Raw genomic sequence first — 25038 nt, 5'->3', positions numbered from 1 at the left:
GCCCGCGAAGGCTCACAATCTACAAGGGATGGGTGAGAATACAGTAGGCGAGGGTAGAGCTGGTCATGCAGCGGTTTGGTCGATCGGTGGTTACTGCAGGTTATAGGCTTGTCATAAGAGGTGGGTCTTCAGGCTCTTTTTGAAGGTTTCGATCGTAGGTGAGAGTCTGATATGTTGTGGTAGAGAGTTCCAGAGTAGGGGTGATGTGCGAGAGAAATCTTGTATGCGATTGTGGGAAGAGGAGATAAGAGGGGAGTAGAGAAGGAGATCTTGTGAGGATCGGAGGTTGCGTGCAGGAAAGTACCGGGAGACGAGGTCACAGATGTATGGAGGAGACAGGTTGTGGATGGCTTTGTATGTCAGGGTTAGGGTTTTGTACTGGAGTCTCTGGGCAATGGGGAGCCAGTGAAGGGATTGACAGAGGGGAGAAGCTGGGGAATAGCGGGGGGGACAGGTGGATTAGTTGGGCAGCAGAGTTTAGAATAGATTGGAGGGGTGCGAGAGTGTTCGAGGGGAGGCCACAGAGCAGGAGGTTGCAGTAGATGATGAGGGCATGGACTAGGGTTTTTTTAGATTTTTGGTTGAGGAATGAACGGATTCATGAAATATTTTTGAGTTGAAGTCGGCAGGAAGTGGAAAGGGCTTGGATATGTGGTTTGAAGGAGAGATCAGCATCAAGGATTACCCCGAGGTAGCGAGCTTGTGGGACTGGGGAGAGTGGGCAGCCATTTACTGTAATGGATAGGTTCATTGGGGGGGTCACGTGAGATGGGGGAAAGATGATGAATTCCGTTTTGTCCATGTTAAGTTTCAGAAATCTAGCAGAGAAGAAGGATGAAATCACCCTGCCATCACCGCAGAGAGGAACATCCATACACTATATACAGAGATCCCTGCCATCACCGCAGAGAGGATCATCCATACACTATATACAGAGATCCCTGCCATCATAGCAGAGAGGATCATCCATACACTGTATACAGAGATCCCTGCCATCACCGCAGAGAGGATCATCTATACACTACATACAGAGATCCCTGCCATCACAGCAGAGAGGCTCATCCATACACTATATACAGAGATCCCTGCCATCATAGCAGAGAGGATCATCCATACACTATTATTATTATTATTATTTATTGTTATAGCGCCATTTATTCCATGGCGCTTTACATGTAAGGAGGGGTATACATAATAAAAACAAGTACAATAATGTTAAACAATACAAGTCATAACTGGTACAGGAGGAGAGAGGACCCTGCCCGATATGTGTAAAGGGCCCTTTAAGATCAAGTGTATATATTTCATTATTTCATCAGATGCCATATTACAAATTAGTAAGTCTGATTAAAAGTATTAAATTATTGAGCCATGTAATACCTAAATATAATAGTCAGGTACACAGGACTCAAATTACATAGCTATATATAAAATCCTAAAGCAGAATACATTATATACTGCTGGTAAGGTGTGAAGGATGGCACCAGAGAGATCACTCACAATACCTCTGCTGTCACCACATGTAAAGGAAGGCAACAGAGAGATCACACAGAATCTCACCCCTGCCACCACATTCTCCCCACACAATATGTTGTCTTGACCTCCACAGAAAAAAGCAATTGGCCGTGCTTTACATGAGCATTTAACTCCTTGGAGTCACTCCCTTCCTGCAACCTGGCCTGGACCTAAATTGCCCCTCCTTGCATATAGCAGCTAAAAACCTAAGATGGGCCATAACTCCTTAATGGACCGTCCTAGGGAGGTGGTTTTCCACCATTGGGCCCGGCCGGGACCCGGCTACTTGTGAAGACCAAACACCTGGCTGCTAGAAGCCTTTCTTTTGTATCTCCCCACCACAGGGTGCAATAACGGGTCAAAACCTGGGAGGCTGTTCACCATGTTCTGGGGATCTTGGAAATATACACGAGGTAACATAGTAACATAGTTAGTATGGCCGAAAAAAGACATTAGTCCATCCAGTTCAGCCTATAAAATTCTGTCAGAATAAATCCCCAGATCTAAGTCCTTAAAAGAACCTAACAATAACTGTAAGATACAATATTGTTACGCTCCAGGAAGACATCCAGGCCTCTCTTGAACCCTTCGACTGAGTTCACCCTCACCACCTCCTCAGGCAGGGAATTCCAGATTCTCACTGCCCTAACAGTAAATAATCCTCTTCTATGTTGGTGGAAAAACCTTCTCTCCTCCAGACGCAGAAAATGCCCCCTTGTGACCATCACTTTCCTTGGTATAAACAGATCCTCGGAGAGATATTTGTATTGTCCCCTTATATACTTATACATGGTTATTAGATCGCCCCTCAGTCGTCTTTTTTTTAGACTAAATAATCCTAATTTTGCTAATCTCTCTGGGTATTGTAGTTCCCCCAGCAGTATAATGCTCTCATCATGTGTATCCAGACCTCTTTTAATGCACCCCATGATCCTGCTTGCCTTGGCAGCCGCTGCCTGGCACTGGCTGCTCCAGGTAAGTTTATCATTAACTAGGATCCCCAAGTCCTTCTCCATGTCAGATTTACCCAGTGGTTTACCGTTCAGTGTGTAATGGTGATATTGATTCCTTCTTCCCATGTGTATAACCTTACATTTATCATTGTTAAACCGCATCTGCCACCTTTCGGCCCAAGTTCCCAACTTATCCAGATCCATCTGTAGCAGAATACTATCTTCTCTTGTATTGACTGCTTTACATAGTTTTGTATCATTTGCAAATATCGATATTTAACTGTGCAAACCTTCTACCAGATCGTTAATAAATATGTTAAAGAGAATAGGTCCCAACACCGACCCCTGCGGTACCCCACTGGTCACAGCGATCCAGTTAGAGAATATACCATTTATAACCACCCTCTGCTTTCTATCACTAAGCCAGTTACTTACCCATTTACACACATTTTCCCCCAGACCGAGCATTCTCATTTTGTGTACCAACCTCTTGTGTGGCACGGTATCAAACACTTTAGAAAAATCAAGATATACCACATCCAATGCCTCACCTTGGTCAAGTCTATAGCTTACCTCTTCATAAAAATTGATTATATTGGTTTGACAGGAGCGATTCCTCATAAACCCATGCTGATATGACGTTAAACAGTTATTCTCATTGAGATAATCCAGAATAACATCCCTCAGAAACCCTTCAAATATTTTACCAACAATAGAGGTTAGACTTCCTGGCCTATAATTTCCAGGTTGACTTTTAGAGCCCTTTTTGAATATTGGTACCACATTTGCTATGCGCCAGTACTGTGGAACAGACCCCGTCGCTATAGAGTCTCTAAATATAAGAAATAATGGTTTGTCTATTACATTGCTTAGTTCTCTTAGTACTCGTGGGTGTATGCCATCCGGACCCGGAGATTTATCTATTTTAATCTTATTTAGCCGGTTTTGCACCTCTTCTTGGGTTAGATTGGTGACCCTTAATATAGGGTTTTCTTTGTCTCTCGGCATTTCACCCAGCATTTAATTTTCCACCGTGAATACCGTGGAGAAGAAGGTGTTTAATATATTAGCTTTTTCCTCATCAACTACAACCATACTTTCCTCACAATTTTTTAATGGGCCTACACTTTCACTTTTGATTCTTTTACTATTGATATAGTTGAAGAACAGCTTGGGATTACTTTTACTCTCCTTAGCAATGTGCTTCTCTGTTTCCTTTTTGGCAGCTTTAATTATTTTTTTAGATAAAGAATTTTTCTCCTTATAGTTTTTTAGAGCTTCAACGGTGCCATCCTGCTTTAGTAGTTTAAATGCTTTCTTTTTACTGTTAATTGCCCCTCTTACTTTTTTGTTTAGCCACATTGGGTTTTTCTTGTTCTTTTATTCCCACAAGGTATAAACCGCTTACAGTGCCTATTAAGGATGTTCTTAAACATTTCCCATTTATTTCTGTCTTATTTCTGAGGACATTGTCCCAGTCAACCAGATTAAGGGCATCTCTAAGCTGGTCAAACTTTGCCTTCCTAAAGTTCAGTGTTTTTGTGACTCCCTGACATGTCCCCTAGCGAAAGACAAGTGAAACTGTACAATATTGTGGTCACTATTTCCTAGATGCCCAACAACCTGCAGATTTGTTATTCTGTCAGGTCTGTTAGATAGTATTAGGTCTAAAAGTGCTGCTCCTCTGGTTGGATGCTGCTCCACTGGTTGGATTCTGCACCAATTGTGAAAGATAATTTTTCTTGGCTATTAACAGAAACCTGTTGCCTTTGTGGGTTTTGCAGGTCTCTGTTTCCCAGTTAATATCCGGGTAGTTAAAGTCCCCCAAAACAAGGACCTCATTATGGTTTGTAGCTTCATCTATCTGCCTTAGAAGTAAACTTTCCATGATTTCTGTTATATTTGGGGGTTTGTAACAGACCCCAAAGAGAATTTTGTTACTATTTTTCCCTCCATGTATTTCGACCCATATGGACTCGATATCCTCATTCCTTTCGCTAATATCTTCCCATAAAGTGGACTTTAGACAAGACTTTACATAAAGACAAACCCCTCCTCCACTCCGATTTTTACGATCCTTTCTAAACAGACTGTAACCCTGTAAGTTAACTGCCCAGTCATAGCTTTCATCTAACCATGTCTCGGTTATTCCCACTATGAAGCACTATTATTCCCACTATGTCATAATTACCTGTAGATGTTTCTGCTTCTAGTTCTTCCATCTTGCTTGTCAGGCTTCTGGCGTTTGCGAGCATGCATTTTAGAGAATTTTGCTTTGTTCCAATCTCCTCCCTGTTGCTTCTTTTAGAAATTTTCTTACCTCCCTTCTGAGTATGTTGTCTTGGCTCTTCTTTGCCACACCTCATATCATTCATCAGTATAATATCTGGTTTCATGTTCATTTCTAACGTTTTTCATCCCATCCCCTCTTCTCCTAGTTTAACGCTCTCCTGATGAGTGTAGCGAGTCTTCTGGCGAATGTGTGTTTCCCAGGTTTGTTGAGGTGTAGTCCGTCTCTGGCGAGGAGTCCATCATACAGGTAATTCACACCGTGGTCCAGGAATCCGAATCCTTGTTGTCTGCACCATCGTCTTAGCCAGTTGTTCGCATCAAGGATCCTATTCCATATCCTAGTGCCATGCCCGTCTACTGGAAGGATAGAAGAAAAAACTACCTGTGCATCCAGTTCCTTTACTTTCTTCCCCAACTCTTCAAAGTCCTTGCAGATTGTCGATAGGTCCTTCCTTGCCGTGTCATTAGTGCCAACATGTATCAGAAGAAATGGGTGGACGTCCTTGGAACTGATGAGCTTTGGTATCCTATCGGTCACCTCCTTGATCTTCACACCTGAGAGGCAGCATACTTCTCTTGCGGTTATATCCGGTCTGCAGATGGCTGCTTCTGTGCCTCTCAGTAGTGAGTCTCCCACCACTACCACTCTTCTTCACTTCTTGGCTGTACTTTTTGTTGTCTCTTCTGGGTGTTGCTGTGTGCCCTTTTCTTCTTTGCTTGCTGGTTGTGCCTCATCCTTAGGTGTACCATTGTCATCCTTGGTATCGGTTTGTCAGTTGTGTGGTTGGTGATGTCTCTATGGTCTTTTTGCTTCTTTTGGTCACATGCTTCCACTCATCTGCTTTTGGAGGTTCTCTGACACTTTCTTCACCTTCTGTGACCAGTAGAGATGCTTCTGTTCTGTCTAGGAAGTCTTCATTTTCTTTCATGAGTTTCAAAGTTGCAATTCTTTTTTCCAGACCACACACCTTTTCTTCTAAAAAGGCCACTAATCTACACTTCTGGCAGGTGAAGTTGGATTCTTCTTCTGGTCGATCTGTGAACATGTAGCACATGTTGCAGCTCACCATGTAGGTTGTCACATCTGCCATGTTGCTCCTAGATCCTGCTGACTTGCTGCGTGTCTTCCTTCTTGTGTAATCTACTCTATCAGGCAAGCTTTCTTGCAATAATGTCCTAGAGGCAAAATTACGGCGTGCGGTTCAGCGATGCTTTCCAAGCAGCTGGTCCCAGCTGTATCCAACGATCCTCTTGCTTAGGGAGACTCTTCGCTTTTCCCAGAAGGCACCTGGAATATGCAAATTATCTTCCTCAAGCTTCAATCCCTGGTTCGGCAAGGCTTTCCAAGCAGCTGGTCCCGGCTGTATCCAACGATCCTCTTGCTTAGGGAGACTCTTCGCTTTCCATAGAAGGCACCTGGAATATGCAAATTATCTTCCTCAAGCTTCAATCCCTGGTACAGCTAGGACGTAAAGAATCTCCAAAACTTCTTATGGAATTACGTTTCTAAAATATTTTAGAAGGTTTATTTGGCAGCTTTGATTCAGCATGACTCTACATTTCAAGCAAGCCTTTGTCTTGAGCTTAGCTGGCTCAAGGTGTGAAATCTGTCACTCACAGCCTTTTGAGGCTTGACCACCTGCAGAGCTAGGTGCCAGTTTTCTCCTTAAGGTTTTGAGAATGCAAGATGATCTGCTGAGTCAGGTTTCCTGTTCCTGCTGCACAAAGAAAGTAGGTTTTATAATCCCATGCCAAATAGGATACAAATGATTGGCATGAAATTATATCTACAATATTCTTCATAGAAGGCTTCTGATAATATTGAATGTCCTGGAAGTGAACACTTCACCATTCCATTTATAAGCTGTTTAATTCCTACCGCTTCCAACACTCCAGCATATGAAATAATTTCTATACTGGTGAAAAAAAGGGTAGAGTGTATTGAATGACTTCAACAATTGGACATTTGGAATTTCTACTAAATCCTTTTTTACATATTTGCCTTAAAACTCAGAAAAAAATATAATGGTTTCTGAATTATAAATACATATTTTTAAACATTTCTCAATGTCAAAATAATTTTCTTTCCAGACATCCAGCATACATCTCTCATATGTGTTGGCACACTGCATTATTTATAGTCCCAAGAAAATGGGATTTCAGAAAGTTAAAGTAAAAAGACAGCCAACACTTATAGTCAGGATAGCAGATCAGATGAATAATTGAAGAGTTTAGTGACTAACTTCAATGTTTCCTTCATTGGCTGCCAGCTTTAATGGAGTTAAGCCATCATTATTTTCCAGACGCTCTGCACACCGAGAATCCTTGAGTGGCACAAGGTCTAGGATCCAGTCGTACATGTGACAGGCCAGCTCTTTATTCTGCTGCAGGACTAGCGTATGAAACACAGTGTTCCCTGAAACAAATGAGAATAGATGTAAAATATATTTATTTCACCTAGTGCCTTCCCTATGGAAAATAAAACTAACAATTGTCACGATGTAGTATTGGATGTAGGGGTGGATATGTCTTAGGAACAAGTGCTGCAGATAATAAAAACTCAAACCTGTCATTCCCTCTACCATAAAGTAGTAGTTAAAAATTTAGGACACAAAATCCTGCTCTCGTCACTTCACTTCTATACCTTTTAGCTACATAAAGCAGAATATGTACAGATTTTTGGATGCAATAATTTTGGAAAAGCTTTAACAGGTTTGCAATTTGCAAGTTAAATAAGTATATTTCATCAGCTGTGAAAAAAGTCAGTACTACTTAAAATAAAGTAAAAAAGAATATACCAAGTGAGTCTTGAGCACTGACAGGTGCACCATACTTTAGCAGAAGTTTTGTGATTTCTTCATTCCCTGTGCATGCTGCAAATGATAATGGATATTCTCCTGGAGAAGTAAAGAAGTATGCAACATTATATACAAAAATATAACCTACTGTATATACTATATGCACAGTATAATCTACATGTGAAACCCATAGATCATAAATATATTTACTACTATGTAGCTATGTACTTGTATCCAGGTTTATATATTTGATGCATAATAATTTTCTGTAGACTGTAAGCCTTTATTTTCTGTATCTGTCTGTTAGTGTTAGTTTGTTCATTGTAATTTATATTTGTAACTTGTATGTAATCCTGTCACATGTACAGCACCATGGATTCAATAGTGCTCTACAAATGAATAATAGTAATATTTCTTAAGTTACTATGCACAAAATATATAAATCTGTACACAAGTACATAGCTACAGAATTATTTTAAATAACTTTGAATTGCATAAAATTTGGTTTTAAGAAGTCATAGTTAGCTCATCAGTCACCATTATGCTCCACTAACATCTATCTCCATGGCTTTTTCACAAATACTGTAGACTCCACAGGCTGCATACACAATGTATTGTGATTTCTGATTTAGGCCGGGGTCAGACTTGTGAGAAACTCGGACGAGTCTCGCACGTCAATACCCGGCACTGCCGCCGGCACTCAGATCAGAGCATTCAGCTGCTTGAATTTCTATGCAGCTGAACGCGCCGGTCCCGAGTGTCGGCGGCAGTGCCGGGTATTGAGGCGAGAGACTCGTGCGAGTTTCTCGCAAGTCTGACCCCAGCCTTAAAGAGTAACTCAATTTTTTTTCCCATTTTAAAGGAAACCTGACAGCAGATACGAGCTGCACGAACCACATGCAGCTTGAATCACACACCAGTTTTATAAGGTCAGCCATGTAATTTTGTTGCCTTTTTGCAGAAAACTGATGATGATGATGATGATGATGATGATGATGAACAACTGCTAAGATCCATAAACCATATCTTGTATACAGATCTATCACCTTTGATTGAGGAGAGCAGAGTGTGCACTCTTGTAATGCAGGAGACTGAATACAACACACTGGAGGCAAGAGGCGGAAACAATCAAGGAACAATTTATTTCTATCCGATATAAGTGGGAATTCACAGAGGTTAGGAAATAACATAAAACAGCGTAAACTGCAGTAATCCATACAACAATAAACAAATAATGAATTTGAGAAAATTAAAATAACGGAAACGTCCCTCAAGAATTATGTTTGTGACCTTACAAGGGTGCTACACTCGTTGTTGCAACTAAACTAGCTCTTCCTGCAATAATGGCCCTAGCAGGGGTCACCGGGTTTTGCTGTTAGGCTACAAGTCCTCCTTTCAAAGTCTATCAAGATTCATTGAGCTTCCTGTGTACCAACCATTCCCTGCCCCACCTGTTGTTCGCATGCTATGGCTGGAAGTGACAGCCTGGCTCACTCGTGTCGTCCTTCTGTAACTGCATGGATCCTACTCTGGTCAAAATCTCCTCATGAATCTTTAGTGCTTGACTGACGGCAAGTTTCTCCTAGGCCTGGGGAAGAGAGGGCTGTTCCCCAGCTCTTAATGGGGGTCATCTAGGCTCCAACCATTGTAGGGCGAAGGTTCTGGTCTTGGCCGGCATAGTCGGGTCTTTGGAATTCACTGGGTGTTGTATGGGACTTGTCTGATTGCGGCCAGCACCTGGCTGACTCATGCTCTCTGCCGAGGCATTTAACATTGGCTTCAGCATTGTCTCTTGCCCACATCAGCACCACTCTTCTTCCTGGCACCAAATCCCACCGCGGTTTGGCGGACAGGACTTTTATATCTGGGAACTCCATCCTGCTGGGAACCTGACCATGTCCCGCACATGAACTTGTTCCCCCTGCAAATCTTCTGGTTCAGTTTTGCTCCCACATGGTTAGGTCTGGTCATCAGATGGCAGTCTTTCCTCACTAATGCCATATCACACAGGGGCTCTACAAGGGGTATCATCACTTCCTCTTACACACTCTGCTTATTGGCAGTAACAGTAAGAGAAGTGCAGGAGCAGAATCTGCATAACACACTTGCTGCAAATATAATGGTGCTAGAGCCACAGAGAGCGCTGTGCAGCAGAAGCACTTGGTAAATTAGACCTGAAGTCCATTGCCCTGGCCACAAATGCTTTTACGAGGGTAAGGGGTTGAGAGTTCTTACAGTTTGTGCGCTCTGCCTTCTATAGCATCCATAGTGAGAGGAGAGCAGCACAGCACTCTCTGTGGCTCCAGCATATTTACAGTCACATTGAGAGGGCTGTGCAGACCCTGCTCATCTCTGACTGTGGTTGCTATAAAGAAGACACTGTGTGCACTCTGTGAATCCCACACCCCTCTGCTTTCCTCCTAGAGCCCTGGACAGCAGGTCTGATTTGCTTGCAGCAGCACCGACACAGTGCTTTGTTTGGCGCTAGCATTCAAACCTAATGGGAGTGAGCTCACAGAGCATGCTCAGCGCCACCTCTCCTCACAGTGGCTGTTAGATCAAAGTGCAGGCACAATGTACTCCCCCATACTCAAAATCGGTAGATTCGTACAACTGATATTGAATATGGATTTCAGTAGTCATTTCAGCACAGTTCAGCATCTCTTTTCCTCTTGAAGGCAGCAAAATAAGATAACACTATTTTGATAATTTTGCATATTAAATATCCAGCAATACAATGAAAGAAAAAAGTTTAGTTACTCTTTAACATTTGCATTTTTGTTTCTAGGTGAAATCAATATTGAAACAGACTCAGACATACAGAACATTCACTTTTACGCACAATTTAAATAGCGATACTTTCCAAGGTGACCCTTCCTGCAACCCAAGGGACTTAGCATGTCCAGCACAGATGTAAGTCATATGGCAGTCTGTTTCTGGAAGTATATAATCAGTTTAGCTTTTTATTGTAACCATTCCATTGATACAATATCACAGCTTGGAAACAGAAACTCCGAAAATTGCATTTGGCATTCATCCTATCAAAGGCATAACTTTCACCGTCATTCTGTCACAGCAGAGAGAAAGACACCTTAATTTAAAATTTAGTAAGGGCTTGAAAGCAGTAAATGGCACAATGATGAAGAGCATTCTACACACTAATGAACAATCATTTGGACAAGTAATGTGGGAGCTGATTGCCGAGGATATGTGGAGCAATGATCTAAGTGTATCTGAATGGCTGAAATTATTGCACACTTTACCCTGAATAAATGCAACTCATGAACTTGGCACAAATGCAGAAGAAACAGAAGGCTCAGTTGTATGAATATTTATGGTGGGTGAAAAATGAGACTTGATTGCCAAAGTCATTTTTCCCAGTTAAGGGAAGACTTTGAATAGTTTTAATATGGTCACTTCAAGTACATTCAAAGAATAGGTTGGTGACAATTCCCAGGGCAGTAAAATGTGATCACTCATATGGAGACGGTCATATGTGAAAGGTGTAAAATCCTCGTTTCCATATCCTCAATATGTTGAGTGTACATATAGTGGACGTCTAACACAAAATCATATTTGCAAATGTGACTAAAGCCCCCGTCACACATAGCGATCTTGCTAGCGAGATCGCTGCTGAGTCACAAGTTTTGTGACGCAACAGCAATCTCACCAGCAAGATCGCTGTGTGTGACACTTCTCAGCGACGGGCCCCCCTGCCGGGTATCACTGATCGTCCTGAAATGGTCAGGACATTTTTTTGATTGCTGGTCTCCCGCTGGCCAGCATGCATCGCTGTGTGTGACAGGCGGGAGAGCAGCGATCAGCGAGCTGCTGGTAACTAAGGTAAACATCGGGTTTCTAAGCGCCGAGTAGCGCTTAGAAACCCGATGTGTGCCTTAGTTACCATCGCGCTGGTGCAGGGAGCTGGTAACCAAGGTACACATTGGGTTTCTAAGTGCCGCGCGCTGCTTAGAAACCCGATGTGTACTTTGATTACCAGCTCCCTGCACCAGCGCTGTCACGATCCAGGTTGGATCTGACAGAGTAAATGCACAAAGCAATCTTTTTTTTCCCTTGGCTGTGTGCCAAAGGTGGTTTTGCCCCCGGTGGCCATTAGGGTCATTGCACTGTGGTGATTTTAGTTGTATTTTTCCCCCCGATGGCCATTAGGGTCATTGCACTTTGATTACCTTGGTTTGTGCACATAATTATGTAGCAGGTGTGATAGCTCTATAAGAGAGTATCAGGTGTGTTAATCACTGTTGGTGATAAGGTCCTCATTTGCAAGCAAGCCTGGGTGAAAGATGGAGGTAAAGGAGAGTCACGGGCAGCCCAGTGAGATTCCTGGAGTGTCAGCTATGGTGTCTGCAAGGAGGGCTGGCATGGCGTGGTGGAGTTGCAGTTATGGTGTCAGCAAGGAGTGCCCGCATGGATTGGTGGAGTGGCAGCTATGGTGTAGAGCTGCACTCAAAATGCTGGACGTTCTTGCTGAGAGCTGGACTCAAGCATGCTGGACTTTTTGGCAGAAAAGCTGGACTCATTTGCGGGACTCATTTTCTGGACAGCTGCACGCAGGTGTGGACTCTGTTTGCTCCAAGGCTGTACTATGAGGCTGAGAAGGTCCGTTTCTGGACAGTGAACCCAGATGTCGGACGGTGTAGGAAAAGATGCACACAGGTGGTGGGCTCTGTTGCTGGGAGCGTAAGCAACAGAGCAAAGCTAAGTGGTGTTCCCCTGTTTTGTCACTTTTCCTTATGTGTGTTTAGTGCAGTGGTGGGATTAGTTTCCGCACTGACCAATTCCCTAGTGAGGGTTTAGGTGCAGGGCGAGTCAGGGTTTTGAGGTTCCTGATCGGCGCCCGGTGCGGAACCGGCCTAGGGAACATTAGGAGTGTAGAGACACTGACTCAGGGGAGTGCAGGAGGTCTCCACTTCCCCTTTCCCTATCGTAGGGCCACCATTGTTATTGTTACCCAGGTTTTCCCTATGTCTTATTGTATTAGTTACCGGCCTGCGGGCCACGTCACACTGGACAATTACACTTGCCGCGTCCTGTTGTATCAGTTACCGGCCTGCTGGCCGCGTCACTCAGGACGGGGCAAATGACATTATTGGGTCGCCCTCCCAAGTCTGTGGGTTACTCGGTACCGGGTCCGATGAGCTTCAATGGGAGATGTCACGGGAGCTGGGACCTGGCCCGTGGCCCTGGGCGCCCATTGTAAAAAGGGGAAAGTTTATAAGTGATTTGTGACGCCACCTGTGGTGTTCGGCAATGAAGATGTAAGCCGATGCTGCAGACAGATCCTCTGGGACAGGTGGTGTGGTGCAGCAATGATGTTATAGCCCTCCACAGGCAGGGCTGTAGTCCCAGGGCAGAGTAGGGGAAGTGACACTTAGATGGTGTAGCGTCGGGCGCAAGGGATGTAGCCGTGCTGGCGCATTGGCGCAGGAATAAGTGGAGGACACCAGGGCATGTAGTTCCAAAGCTTTACTCACAGTGTCTTGTGCACACAGGTGCCCGCCTCGGTGCTGTGTTCTTCAGGTCAGGAGCTCAGCCAACTTCCAGGCAAGATGAAGTACTCCCTTCCAACACTCCGCCAACATATGTGCCTTTTCTGAACGTCTTCTCTTATAGCGCCTTTGAGTGAAGTACTCACAGTACTGAGTTACACTGGAGTTCCTCCTGTCAGATGTTCCTTTGAACTCTACTTGTACGGCAGACAGCTCTAGCCTGCTTCGGGGACTCCTTGCTACCTAGTCCCGGCTCACTATCGTTGCTGTTGTGCCCCCAAGTCTTGTGTGGGAATAAAGTGGTCACTACTTCTATTCCTCCGGTGTCTGCTGCAGGACCATTAGTATCCATAGAACCTCGGGGACCGGACCCCGGCCTTGCGCTTAGAACTTGGGAAGGGTTCTCTCTTCCAACCCTGATCCTTAGTCCTCTTAGTCTCCTTATGTTCCGTACTAATCCTTCTTTCCAATGGAGAATCAAGCTTCCTTTCTCTGTCTCTTTCCTGTGCCAGCAGACCCAGGTCACTGTGGCCTGCTGCAGCACTTCCTTCTTCCATCCCTCTCCCGGGGATCTTCTCTTTCTCACTCTCTGTCCTTCTACATCCTCACTCACTGACTGAATGAAAGATTGACTGACTGACTCAACTCTTCCAGCTCTTTTATGTGAACTAAACTCCACCCACCTCCCAGCACGTTTCGTGATCCAAGCAGGGAGCCGCCGAAGGTGCTTTGCTACACTACTTTGTGGTGTGGGGTGCAGGTGTTGGAGTGTGGTCAGGTGTCTCCACCTTACCTGGATGGTGGGGTACCACACCTCAGGAGGAGGTGCAGTACCTCTGTGGCGACTGAACCCTCAGGGGCGCCACATACCCCCCCATTAAACACAGCACATCCGCGGGCCGCAAGAAAACAGAATTTGACAAATACAGGAATATACAAAATTTTTGTAATGCTAATAAACAGTTCTTATCTAATCTTCTCAATATGAGAGGCGCTGTCTCTTGAACGTTGCAAAACAATTTTTTTTTACTAAATATCTATACTTTACTATTGTACCTAACTCAAAAGTGCTTTTAACAATAACTCACTATCACTTCAAGTAACATCATTAACACACTTCTTCACTTTCTCTTTTCTTTCACTTTTACTATTTTCTTTTATTAACCTTAAGCGACAACCGTTGATGCCTGGTTCGCCATCCGCATTTTTCAAATCTTCATCTTTATTCACATCTCTTTATTAAAACATTCTATGAACTAGATTCTTTATAAAAGCTATTCTCTATTAATACTGTCATAAGGCACATTATAAAATACTTCACATCAAAACTTCAATAATTCTTGTAAGTGATGGACACCGCTCCCAGCCGGAATCTCTTGCAGTGTCCTTTAGGTAGGAGCCATGCCCCATGATGAGGTAGTTCTTATCCATAAAAGGGGCTATGTAAAACCAAGAAAGGGCACCTAAAGAGGTGCAACTATTTACAATAAAGTTCAGGATCATTCAGCATCCATGATCTCCACAGTTCAGCCAAGAAAAACGCTGCCAATAAAACTGGGCAACAACTGGAAAAACATGATGCATAAACAAAAATAACTTTAAAGCACAACGGTGCAAATACCCTCCTGGGTTTCAGTTAGTTCAGGTAAACATTATGGCTAGTAGTCCCCTCCTGGGGTTCTGGAAGCTGGTTGCTTGGGCTGCTTCCAGGCGAGATGTGGGGGTTCTGAATTTGTGGTAAAGGAAACCCGTGATGCAGAGTGACACCCATCAGCTGCTCAGGCGCTTCTGCTGAGATCAGAAGATGTCGAATGGGACACACTTGTTCCAGCCTTACTCTTTTCAGCAGAGACTTCTTCCATTTCCCCATCGCAGTTAGCTTAGTGCTTTTAAATTGGGAACACAGCTCTTCCATTTGTCTCATGCGGAGTACCGGCCCATTGCACGCGGTGTACGGGAACTCAGGGGGCAACGCGGTCGCAGGGGCGACGATCATACCTGATGTTCCCCGGTGGTGCAGTCTTGGCTCCGGTGCAGGCACGATGCGGCTCCTGGTGGCAGCAGTGGCAGTTGGAACTGCCCGGTTAAGTACTGGAGACAGCGGTGGAGCAGATAGTGCCTCTAGATCCGCGGGGATCTCTGGGGGGACCTGCACAGCCGCGCTAGGTCCAGGCAGGGGCTCAGCTTTCTCTGCTTCAGGCCACAGGCCCTCAGATGACTCCTCTAGGCAGACAACGCTCAGTGGCGGTTGCAGCATGGAGATGGTGTTGGGCGCTGCCGGTGATATTGCAGCCTCCTCCGGCTCCAGGGGCGCTGCCTGTGGTAGAGCTTGTGCAGCGGCGACGGGTACCAGTGGTGAAGGTACCGTGAGTGTAGGCCCCTCCTGGGCGTGCTTCAGGTTCAGCGTCCATAGGGCTTCTTGCCTCAGCCGCAGACGAGTGGTCAGCTGGGCTATCTAGTCCTCCAGCTGCTGACGGTCCAGATGGGAAGCCAGATCGGAGCCTTCAGCCATTGCGCCGGGGAGGGTCAGCTTAACCTCCCTTCGCTCTTCAGGCCTCCTCTCTCCTTCCATCATGGCGTTCTCTTCCTGTCTGGCCTCTTTTCCCGCCACCAGCTCCCGCTCCTCCTTCTGGGGGTGGCGTCTTCTTCCTACCCCTCCATACCAAGCCAGTATATGAACCCCTCGGGGGGTGGGTCATGTTGCTGTCGCATAGAAGTTCAGACAGGGGAGGCCCAGGACAGTTCGCAGTCTTTTCTTAGGACCACCCATGTTGTCACGCCCTTCTTCTCCGCTCTGGCGACCATTTTTAGCATTCATTTTACAGTCTATGAAATTGGTTATTCTGCACATTTCCACAAACTTTTTAAGTCCAATAAATCGTAGGCACACAGAACCCGGTGGCACCTGGCTTCGTCATCCTGTTCGTGATGCTAAAATTGGGTCACCCACCCAGGGCTGTGGGGTACTCTGTACCGGGCCCGATGAGCTTCAATGGGAGATGTCACGGCAGCTGGGACCCGGCCCGTGGCCCTGGGCGCCCATTGTAAAAAGGGGAAAGTTTATAAGTGATTCGTGATGCCAACTCTGGTGTTCGGCAATGAAGATGTAAGTCGACGCTGCAGACAGATCCTCTGGGACAGGTGGTGTGGTGCAGCAATGATGTTATAGCCCTCCACAGGCAGGGCTGTAGTCCCAGGGCAGAGTAGGGGAAGTGACACTTAGATGGTGTAGTGTCGAGCACAAGGGATGTAGCCGTGCTGGCGCATTGGCGCAGGAATAAGTGGAGGACACCAGGGCATGTAGTTCCAAAGCTTTACTCACAGTCTGTTGTGCACACAGGTGCCCGCCTCGGTGCTGTGTCCTCCAGGTCAGGAGCTCAGCCAACTTCCAGGCAAGATGAAGTACTCCCTTCCAACACTCCGCCAACATATGTGCCTTTTCTGAACGTCTCCTCTTATAGCGCCTTTGAGTGAAGTACTCACAGTACTGAGTTACACTGGAGTTCCTCCTGTCAGATGTTCCTATGAACTCTACTTGTACGGCAGACAGCTGTAGCCTGCTTCGGGGACTCCTTGCTACCTAGTCCCGGCTCACTATTGTTGCTGTTGTGCCCCCAAGTCTTGTGTGGGAATAAAGTGGTCACTACTTCTATTCCTCCGGTGTCTGCTGCAGGACCATTAGTATCCATACAACCTCGGGGACCAGACCCCGGCCTTGTGCTTAGAACTTGGGAAGGGTTCTCTCTTACAACCCTGATCCTTAGTCCTCCTATTCTCCTTATGTTCCATACTAATCCTTCTTTCCAATGGAGAATCAAGCTTCCTTTCTCTGTCTCTTTCCTGTGCCAGCAGACCCAGGTCACTGTGGCCTGCTGCAGCACTTCCTTCTTCCATCCCTCTCCCGGGGATCTTCTCTTTCTCACTCTCTGTCCTTCTACATCCTCACTCACTGACTGAATGAAAGACTGACTGACTGACTCAACTCTTACCGCTCTTTTATGTGAGCTAAGCTCCACCCACCTCCCAGCAGATTTCGTGATCCAAGCAGGGAGCCACCAAGGGGTGCTATGCTACACTCCAAGCAGGGAGCCGCCGAAGGTGCTTTGCTACACTACTTTGTGGTGTGGGGTGCAGGTGTTGGAGTGTGGTCAGGTGTCTCCACCTTACCTGGATGGTGGGGTACCACACCTCAGGAGGAGGTGCAGTACCTCTGTGGCGACTGAATCCTCAGGGGCGCCACATTATCACCAACCATACTTTTTTTTCTGGTTAGCCTCAGGCCATGTTCAGACCTGTGAGTGTTTGCTACTGGGCCTCACTGAGGTGAGTGAGGAGCTGCATGGTGTGAAGCCATTCAGCAGCATTTATCAGGGTCTGGGGCCTCCCGTTTGGCTCAACCAGGAAATCAAATTGCAGCTCCGGCAAAGAAGCCCCCTAGAGTCGCTGCTAGGGAGCAGGACTTGTTCATTCAGGCGGACGTACCCAGACAGGTGGGTGGAGTTGGTCCCCATGGTGCTGTCTGGGGTTCCCCGAGATGAAGGGGTGCATCCCTGTAGTGAGCAGACTGGTGTGATAGTCCGCGGGGTTTATGCCAAATCTTCCATACCACCAAAGAAGCCGCCTCTCCTTGTCGTTCAGAGGAAGGCGACCATGGAGTGTATATTTCCTCCACCTCCCAGGCCCCTCCCTCACCGATGTGAGCAGCTGGTGTGCTGCGGGGGAGTAGGGGCAAATCTCTACCCTCGCCATTGGCCAACCCTGGGAGGCGCAGACCTCGTGGTGTAGAGGGTTGGAGGGTGGTGTTCCCTTGGTGAATAGCGGGGGTGTGAGTGTGGTGACACAGGGGGACACCTCTGTTGTCGATCCTAGAATGAGTTCACCGAAATATGACAAACGAGTGTGTGGCAATAAACGTTCAGGTCCGGACCTGTGTGTGAACGAGCATGTATGGGTGGCCACCAAAAAACATCTTGGAAGTGTGTTGCAGAGTCTTGCCAGCTCATACCGAACATACACATACTCATACATAACTCGTTCCCCAGGTCGACGCTTTGGAGATGAGTGGTGCCTCCAGAACATACTTTGCCAATACCAGCGGTGCATTTGTCATAAACCTGAGGTGCAGGTAGTTGCAGGGGTGAACTCTGGATCTAGGCATCTCCGCTGTAGGTAGTGCCCTGATGAGGAGTGGTCTCAGGTTTTCCTTATTCCCTTTGTCTTATTGTATTAGTTGCCGGCCTGCGGGCCGCCTCACACTGGACAATTACACGTGCCGCGTCCTGTTGTATCAGTTACAGGCCTGCTGGCCGTGTCACTCAGGACGGGGCACGTGACAAGCGCGCTGGTAACTAAGGTACACAGTGGGTAACTAAGCTACGTGCGTCGCTTGCTACCCGCGTGTCGCTGGTGCTGATTGCTGGTGAAGCTGCCTGATTGGCAGCTCACCAGCGATCATGTAGCGACACACCAACGATCCTGACAAGGTAATATCGTTGTCGGGATCGCTGGTGCGTCGCTATGTGTGGAGCATGGTGGGCAGCACGGTGGCTCAGTGGTTAGCGCTGCAGCCTTGCAGCACTGGAGTCCTGGGTTCGAATCCCACCAAGAACAACATCTGCAAGGAGTTTGTATGTTCTCCCTGTGTTTGCGTGGGTTTCCTCCGGGCACTCTGGTTTCCTCCCACACTCCAAAGACATACTGATAGGGAATTTAGATTATGAGCCCCATCAGGGACAGTGATGAAAATATGTGCAAAACTGTAAAGCGCTGCGGAATATGTTAGCACTATATATAAAAAAAAAATAAAGATTATTATTATATGTGACGGGGCCCTTACTGTGGTTCAGACTAAGCTGCAAAGATAAGTATAGCAAAGGTATTTTAATGTCACCCACATGCTGTACCTATTACAATGCTAGCAAGATATACTGTAAACATGTCCAAAACTGTGAGTACTTACAGTGGGGAAAATAAGTATTTGATGTACTGCTGATTTTGCAAATTTTCCCACCTACAAAGAATAGAAAGGTCTGTAATTTGTATCGTAGATGCGCTTCAACTGCGAGAAATAGGATCTTAAAAAAATCCAGAAAGTAACATTGCTTAATTTTTACACAATTCATTTGCATATTTTATTGCATGAAATTAGTATTTGATACTATAGAAAAACAGAGCCTAATATTTGGTTCAGAAACCTTTGTTTGCATTTATAGAAGTCAAACGTTTCCTGTAGTTTTTGACCAAGTTTGCACACACTGCAGCAGGGATTTTAGCCCACTCCTCCACACAGATCTTCTCCAGATCTTTCAGATTTCAGGGCTGTTTTTGGTTTATGGTGGAGAGATTGGTGTCACGACACATCTGTCGGGTGACCCAGGACCAGGGGCTCCTTCCCTGTCCCTAACATGGCAACAGGCAACACCAACAAGGGTAACTGAAAAAACATGCATACAAATATTCACTCACATACCACAGAGGAATGCACCAGGGAGTGGGGGACGAGAAAAAAAAAACAATGAGGAGGGAATTGAATTATCACACTTACAAACCCATGCAACAGTCACAGATAATTCCTCATATAACCACTAAAAACACCTCTCCTCCAAGCCATGCAGCATAAGCTAGCTCAGACGATGTGTTTCAATCAGGACCCAGACTATAAGGAAATAGGAGTGACTAACTGATCTCAGCTTAGAGCTCAGACTCCCTGAGCTCCCAGCATTGTCAGTTAACCCCTGTTCTGCCAAAATAGATTAACACCATTTAAAAAGAAGTTGACGTGCTTATTTTCAGTGCAGGAGTAGGAGCAATCAGACGCTGCAGTCTTCTGGCTCCACTCTGTTGTGGTAAGGCTGCATTCACACGTTCAGGTTTTTTGCGTTTTCACGGCAGTTTTTACTGCGCGATTTTGCCACGAAAATGCAAAAAAACAGTATCCCATGCAATCCTATGGGATTCCGCAATGCTGTGCTGATTTTTCCGCGGCGGAATCGCATCGCGGAAAACCTGTCAATCAGTTCTCCCAGCAATGCTACAGATCGCTTGGAAAACGCTAGCATTCTGCAAGCTAATTATGCTTGGAAATCGCTAGTTTTTCCGCGGGAAATGTGAAAATGTGAATTTCCCGCAGAATGGAATTCCAGAATTCTCGCAGTAACTTCCGCGGGAGTTCCGCAAAGTGTGCACATAGCCTAACAGTTGGAGTGTGATTGCGTGTGTGGACTGTTATTTTTGATGCAGGCAATGAGTTCAACCTGCACAGCAGAAGGGCTTCTTCAAAAAAACTAACAGGTCTGTCAGAGTCAAAATACTTGCTGGTTGGTAGATGATCAAATAATTATTTGAGGGAATAAAATGCAATTTCATTATTTAAAAATCACAGTTTGATTTTCTGGATTTTATGTTTAGATTCTGCCTCTCACAGATGAAGTGTACGTACAATAAAAATTACAGACCTTTCCATTGTTTGTAGGTGGGAAACTTGCAAAATTGGCAGTGTATCAAATACTTATTTTCCCCACTGTATATACAGTACATAACATATTAATCACCCAACCAGTATAGGGCTGGGATACCTTTGGTCCCCTAGAAAACATTATTCTGAAGGCCCTCAGTTAATTTGTATGGAATACATGCAGTTTCCACTTTTTTTTACGTCTTAAACAATGCTGTTAACATTACACACCTAGGTCATGTAATTTTGAAAGTGTTTGCCCCATATACTTCTGAATAGATGATAAATATATCATTCCTGGGGATCCAGATGTTGAGGTCACCACTAATTAGGAGAATTGGAGCTTGCATTGGTGCAACCTGTGCAGCGACAAAGGGGTCCAAGATGTTAGGGGGTCCACTTCCACCTCTAGAGCAGCAATGAGCTTTTGTCATAGACACATGGACTGCCAAGGGCTCATTCACTGTTCTTGTATAGGAGTCCTCTTCTGCCTGTGTGTGCCTCAGGCATGAATGTTAAGGGTTCACAGTTAGGTTCCCAGCAATCATACATTTAGGCCGGGGTCACACTGGCGAGGAATACGGACGAGTGAGAGGCGTTAAAAGCACGCATTACACACGGACCAATGATTCTCTATGGGTTTGCTCCCAACAACTGTATATTTCTCGTCCCTATTCTACGGTCCGTGCCAATCGCAGCATGCTGCGATTGTCAGCATACTACACCCGTAATACGCCAATGCAAGTCTATGGGTGCGCAAAAAATACGGATTACACACGGACCACACATGTGACTTGCGAGAAATACGCACCCGGTGTCTTTTAGCAAAGCCGGCAATTCAGTGCGCTATACAGTAAACTCACACTGACAGGTTTAATAAAGAAACGAAAGAATAGATATAGACACATAGAATACATATATATATATGCATTCTATGTGTCTATATTCTTTGGTTTCTGTTAGAAACCCTGTCATAGGGCTCCATTATATGTCCATTTTGCAAGCCTGCAAGAAAATCTCGCCATACGGATACCATACGGATGCTTACATGCGCAAAATACGCGACCACACCTTGATTACGGATGACATACGGAGCACTATTTAGGGGTCATTCATCCATATTACGCCTGTAAACTACGGACCGTATTTTGCGTCGTTTAGTGTGACCCCGGCCTTATAATTAATCTTGCTGATAGGTTGTATATGTTTATGGGACAATCCTTTTAAATGCTACAGTGTTACTTGTCAACTGACTTTGAAATAAGTGCCCCGGCAATGGCAACAAGACATTGCTTTCCGCTAAACCTTCAGGGCCAAATCTCTGTCAGTACATTGGTACATCAAAGGATCCCTTGTGGCATTTTGACAATCCTGTTCCAGTTACACCACAATAGGGGAGTAATGATGTGCCCTTCCTAATCAGCTACTATATACAGTAGATACTAAACATCAACTAAGAGATTAGGAGTTGGTTAGAAGACTAAAATTAAAATCAGCACCTATTACCGGTCTGGTCTTTCATTTGGATGTGCAATTTGATTCTATGCCCATTGAATATAACCTAGTATTATAAGCTAACAACGAAGGCATAGCTTTTGCTTGGGAACAGATATTCTGATCTTTGTTGTCCCAATTGAATATTCAGTTAAGGCCCCGTACACATAACGATGTCCCAGCGATCCCACCAACAATCTGACATGGATGGAATCGCTGGGACACCGTTAGGCTGATCGCTGGTGAGCTGTCACATAGCCAGCCCCTCCAGCGATCAGGACCAGCGAGCAAGCTGGTTTCCAACGTAAACAGCGGGTATCTAAGAGCCGTGTGGCTCTTGGATACCTACTGTTTACCCTAGATACCAACGTGCGGCTCTTAGTTACCCGATGTTTACGTTGGAAACCAGCATCCAGCGTCGCTGATTGCTGGTCTCTCGCTGCCACACGCAGCGATGCGCGCTGGCCAGTGGGAGACCAACGATCAAAAAATGGCCCAGGACGATCCTGCACGATCAGCGATACCTGGCAAGGGTGCCAGTCGCTGATCCCCATCACACACAGCGATCTCGCTGGAGAGATCGCTGATACATCACAAAATCAGCGATCTCGCTAGCGAACTCGCTGTGTGTGACGGGGCCTTTATTGACTCCTTTCAAGGGATTCGATTAGCTATATAATCACTCCACAAACACAGTATTGTGATTTAAACAGAGTACCTGTCGTTTCTAGTGAATTTCAGAATAGGCTGTCCTGAGTGTATACATAAGGAGCAATATATATACAGTGCATATATATATATATAGAGTATATAATCTGCATCCTGCATATTTCAGCAGTTCTCTCCTCTACAGGCTTTATCTCTAATTTATAGTTTTCTCTGAGCTAGTGGGTGGAGACTAACTTCTATAATATCCTGTATTCTCTGTACGCACAGAAATAATAATATATTTTATTTCTATAGTGCCGACATATTCTGCAGTACTTTACATTTCAAAGAGTATTTTTACAAACAATAATGACATAACAGAGTAAACACATAATTCAACAGATACCAAGAGAAGTGAGGGGCCTGCTCAAAATCTCACTGTCACGATTTAGCTTTTGGGTGACCAGGGACCAGGGGCTCTTTCCTTGTCCCTAACACTAGGGGCTGCCCTAGCTTGCCCTGTTCCCCTGGTTACTTTTAAAGGTGAAGATGCTGGAGCGACATACCTTGCCTTAGATCCTGAATCCACCCTCAGTCTGTACCCCTCCCCCACCCATGGAAGAGGGGAGTGGTAGTGTAGATGTATGTTAGTCAGGACCCAGATTATATAGGAGATGAGAGTGGCTAACAGTGCACAGCTGAGAGCCTTAGTTCCAAGAGCTCTCAGTAAAGCAGACTAACCCCTTCACTGCCTAAATAAATTTACACCATTTAGTAAGAAGGTGAAGTGCTTCTATTCAGCACGTGAGTAAGGCTGGGACCACACTACTGTGTGTGATGCGAGAAACTCACTCGAGTCTCTCGCATCATCATCTGGCGCTGCCGCCGGCACTCAGAACAAGGAGCTGCGGCTGCACAGAAATATATGCAGCCGCACGCTCCGGTCCTGAGTGCCGGCGGCAGCGCCAGGTGATGATGCGAGAGACTCATGCGAGTTTCTCGCATCACACACGGTAGTGTGATCCCAGTCTAAGAGAAATCAGATGCTGCGGTCTTCTGGCTCCTCTCTGTTGTGGTAAACCTGTGACACTTACAATGTATGAAGAAATAGGGGAGACACGAACAGTGAATGGTAAAAAATGCTTGTATAGCACAGTCCCGCCATCAATATAATTAATAGGGTATTTGCCTAATGCAGGATGATCCGGTCACCAGCCAGTATCTGTATCAATACAGAAACAGAGTGCTAATAAGTGCATGAGGGTGTGTAAACATATGCTACGAGGAAGCTGATTTGGAAGGAAATTTTATGAGGACAAAATGAAAATAGTTGCATATGTGAGGTGAGCCAATAGGCCAGGCTAAAAAAGTGCATATTTAAGGCATGCTTAAAACTGTGAGTATTGGGATTTAGCCTGTCTGAGGTAGTGCATTCCAGAGAATTGGCGCAGTTAGCGAGACGTCTTGTACACTGGATTGGGAGGTTTAAATGATTGAGGATATTAGTGTTAGATTAGCAGAACGGATAGCATGGGTAGGATGCTAGACAAAGAATAGGGAGACGATGTAGGGTGGTACAGAACTGTGGAGAGCTTTGTGGGTGACGGTGATAGTGAGTTTATATTGGACTCTGCAGCAGAGCCAGTGCCAGTTGCAATAACTGGCACAGGGTAGAGGCATCGGTATTGTTAGACTTTCATGTAAAATATCCCTATATAAGGCAAAGTTCAACTTTTCTAGTTTTTGAAGTTCAGCTATTTTTATATGTTCCTTACCAAAGTAGAACAAGCATTCAATGCCCGGCACGCAGTAAGTACAGGTGGCTCTGAAATTGCTGACATCTGCTCCATTTTTTAACAGCAAATGGACAATGTCCAGATCCTTTTGCAGAATTGCTATGTGAAGAGCGGTTTCACCTGTAATAAAAAATGATTACTTTATAAATCATGTGGATAATAAGGGACTATTTTCTACTGCATATATTAAGATAAGTGCAACGAGAGCTTGCATGATATGTATATGTGTGTACGTGTATAATTTATTACATAATGTGGGAAGCAGTGATACTAATGCAGATGTCGCAGAGGCTTTTCACAAATGAAATTATTTATAGAGAGAGAGAGAGATGTCATGGAGAGTTATACCATATCATTTATCCCTTTTATGGAAAACTTTCTGACAAGTAAAATAGAATAGTTATTTTCTTATGTCTTAGTATACAGAAAAATGATATGGCGTCACATTCCTTATTAGATTTGATTGAGAATTTGGAAAACTACAATATGTAGAGACTAAAAAGGGGATACAATGCTACCTTATACTGTATATGAACATAAAGTGACTGCCTGACACACATGGTACTTTCCTGAGTTTCT

At 45.1% G+C, this 25038-nt stretch overlaps 1 protein-coding gene across 2 annotated transcripts in view; it reads right to left on the bottom strand.

The window, feature by feature from the left end:
• Window positions 1-25038, bottom strand: part of LOC141092600 (transient receptor potential cation channel subfamily V member 6-like) — a 189628-nt gene that overhangs the window by 54637 nt on the left and 109953 nt on the right. For both annotated transcript variants that reach the window (XM_073578928.1, XM_073578926.1), the window contains 3 exons: window positions 24439-24579; window positions 7559-7657; window positions 7004-7176 (listed from right to left, as the gene is read on the bottom strand). In XM_073578928.1, coding sequence (XP_073435029.1) covers window positions 7004-7176; window positions 7559-7657; window positions 24439-24579 — 413 coding nt within the window. The remainder of the gene's footprint in view (window positions 1-7003; window positions 7177-7558; window positions 7658-24438; window positions 24580-25038) is intronic.

Source organism: Dendrobates tinctorius, unplaced genomic scaffold, assembly GCF_039654945.1.
Source record: "Dendrobates tinctorius isolate UK_male_01 unplaced genomic scaffold, ASM3965494v1 ptg000060l, whole genome shotgun sequence".
NCBI lineage: Eukaryota > Metazoa > Chordata > Amphibia > Anura > Dendrobatidae > Dendrobates > Dendrobates tinctorius.
This window is presented reverse-complemented; position numbering and strand designations above follow the sequence as displayed.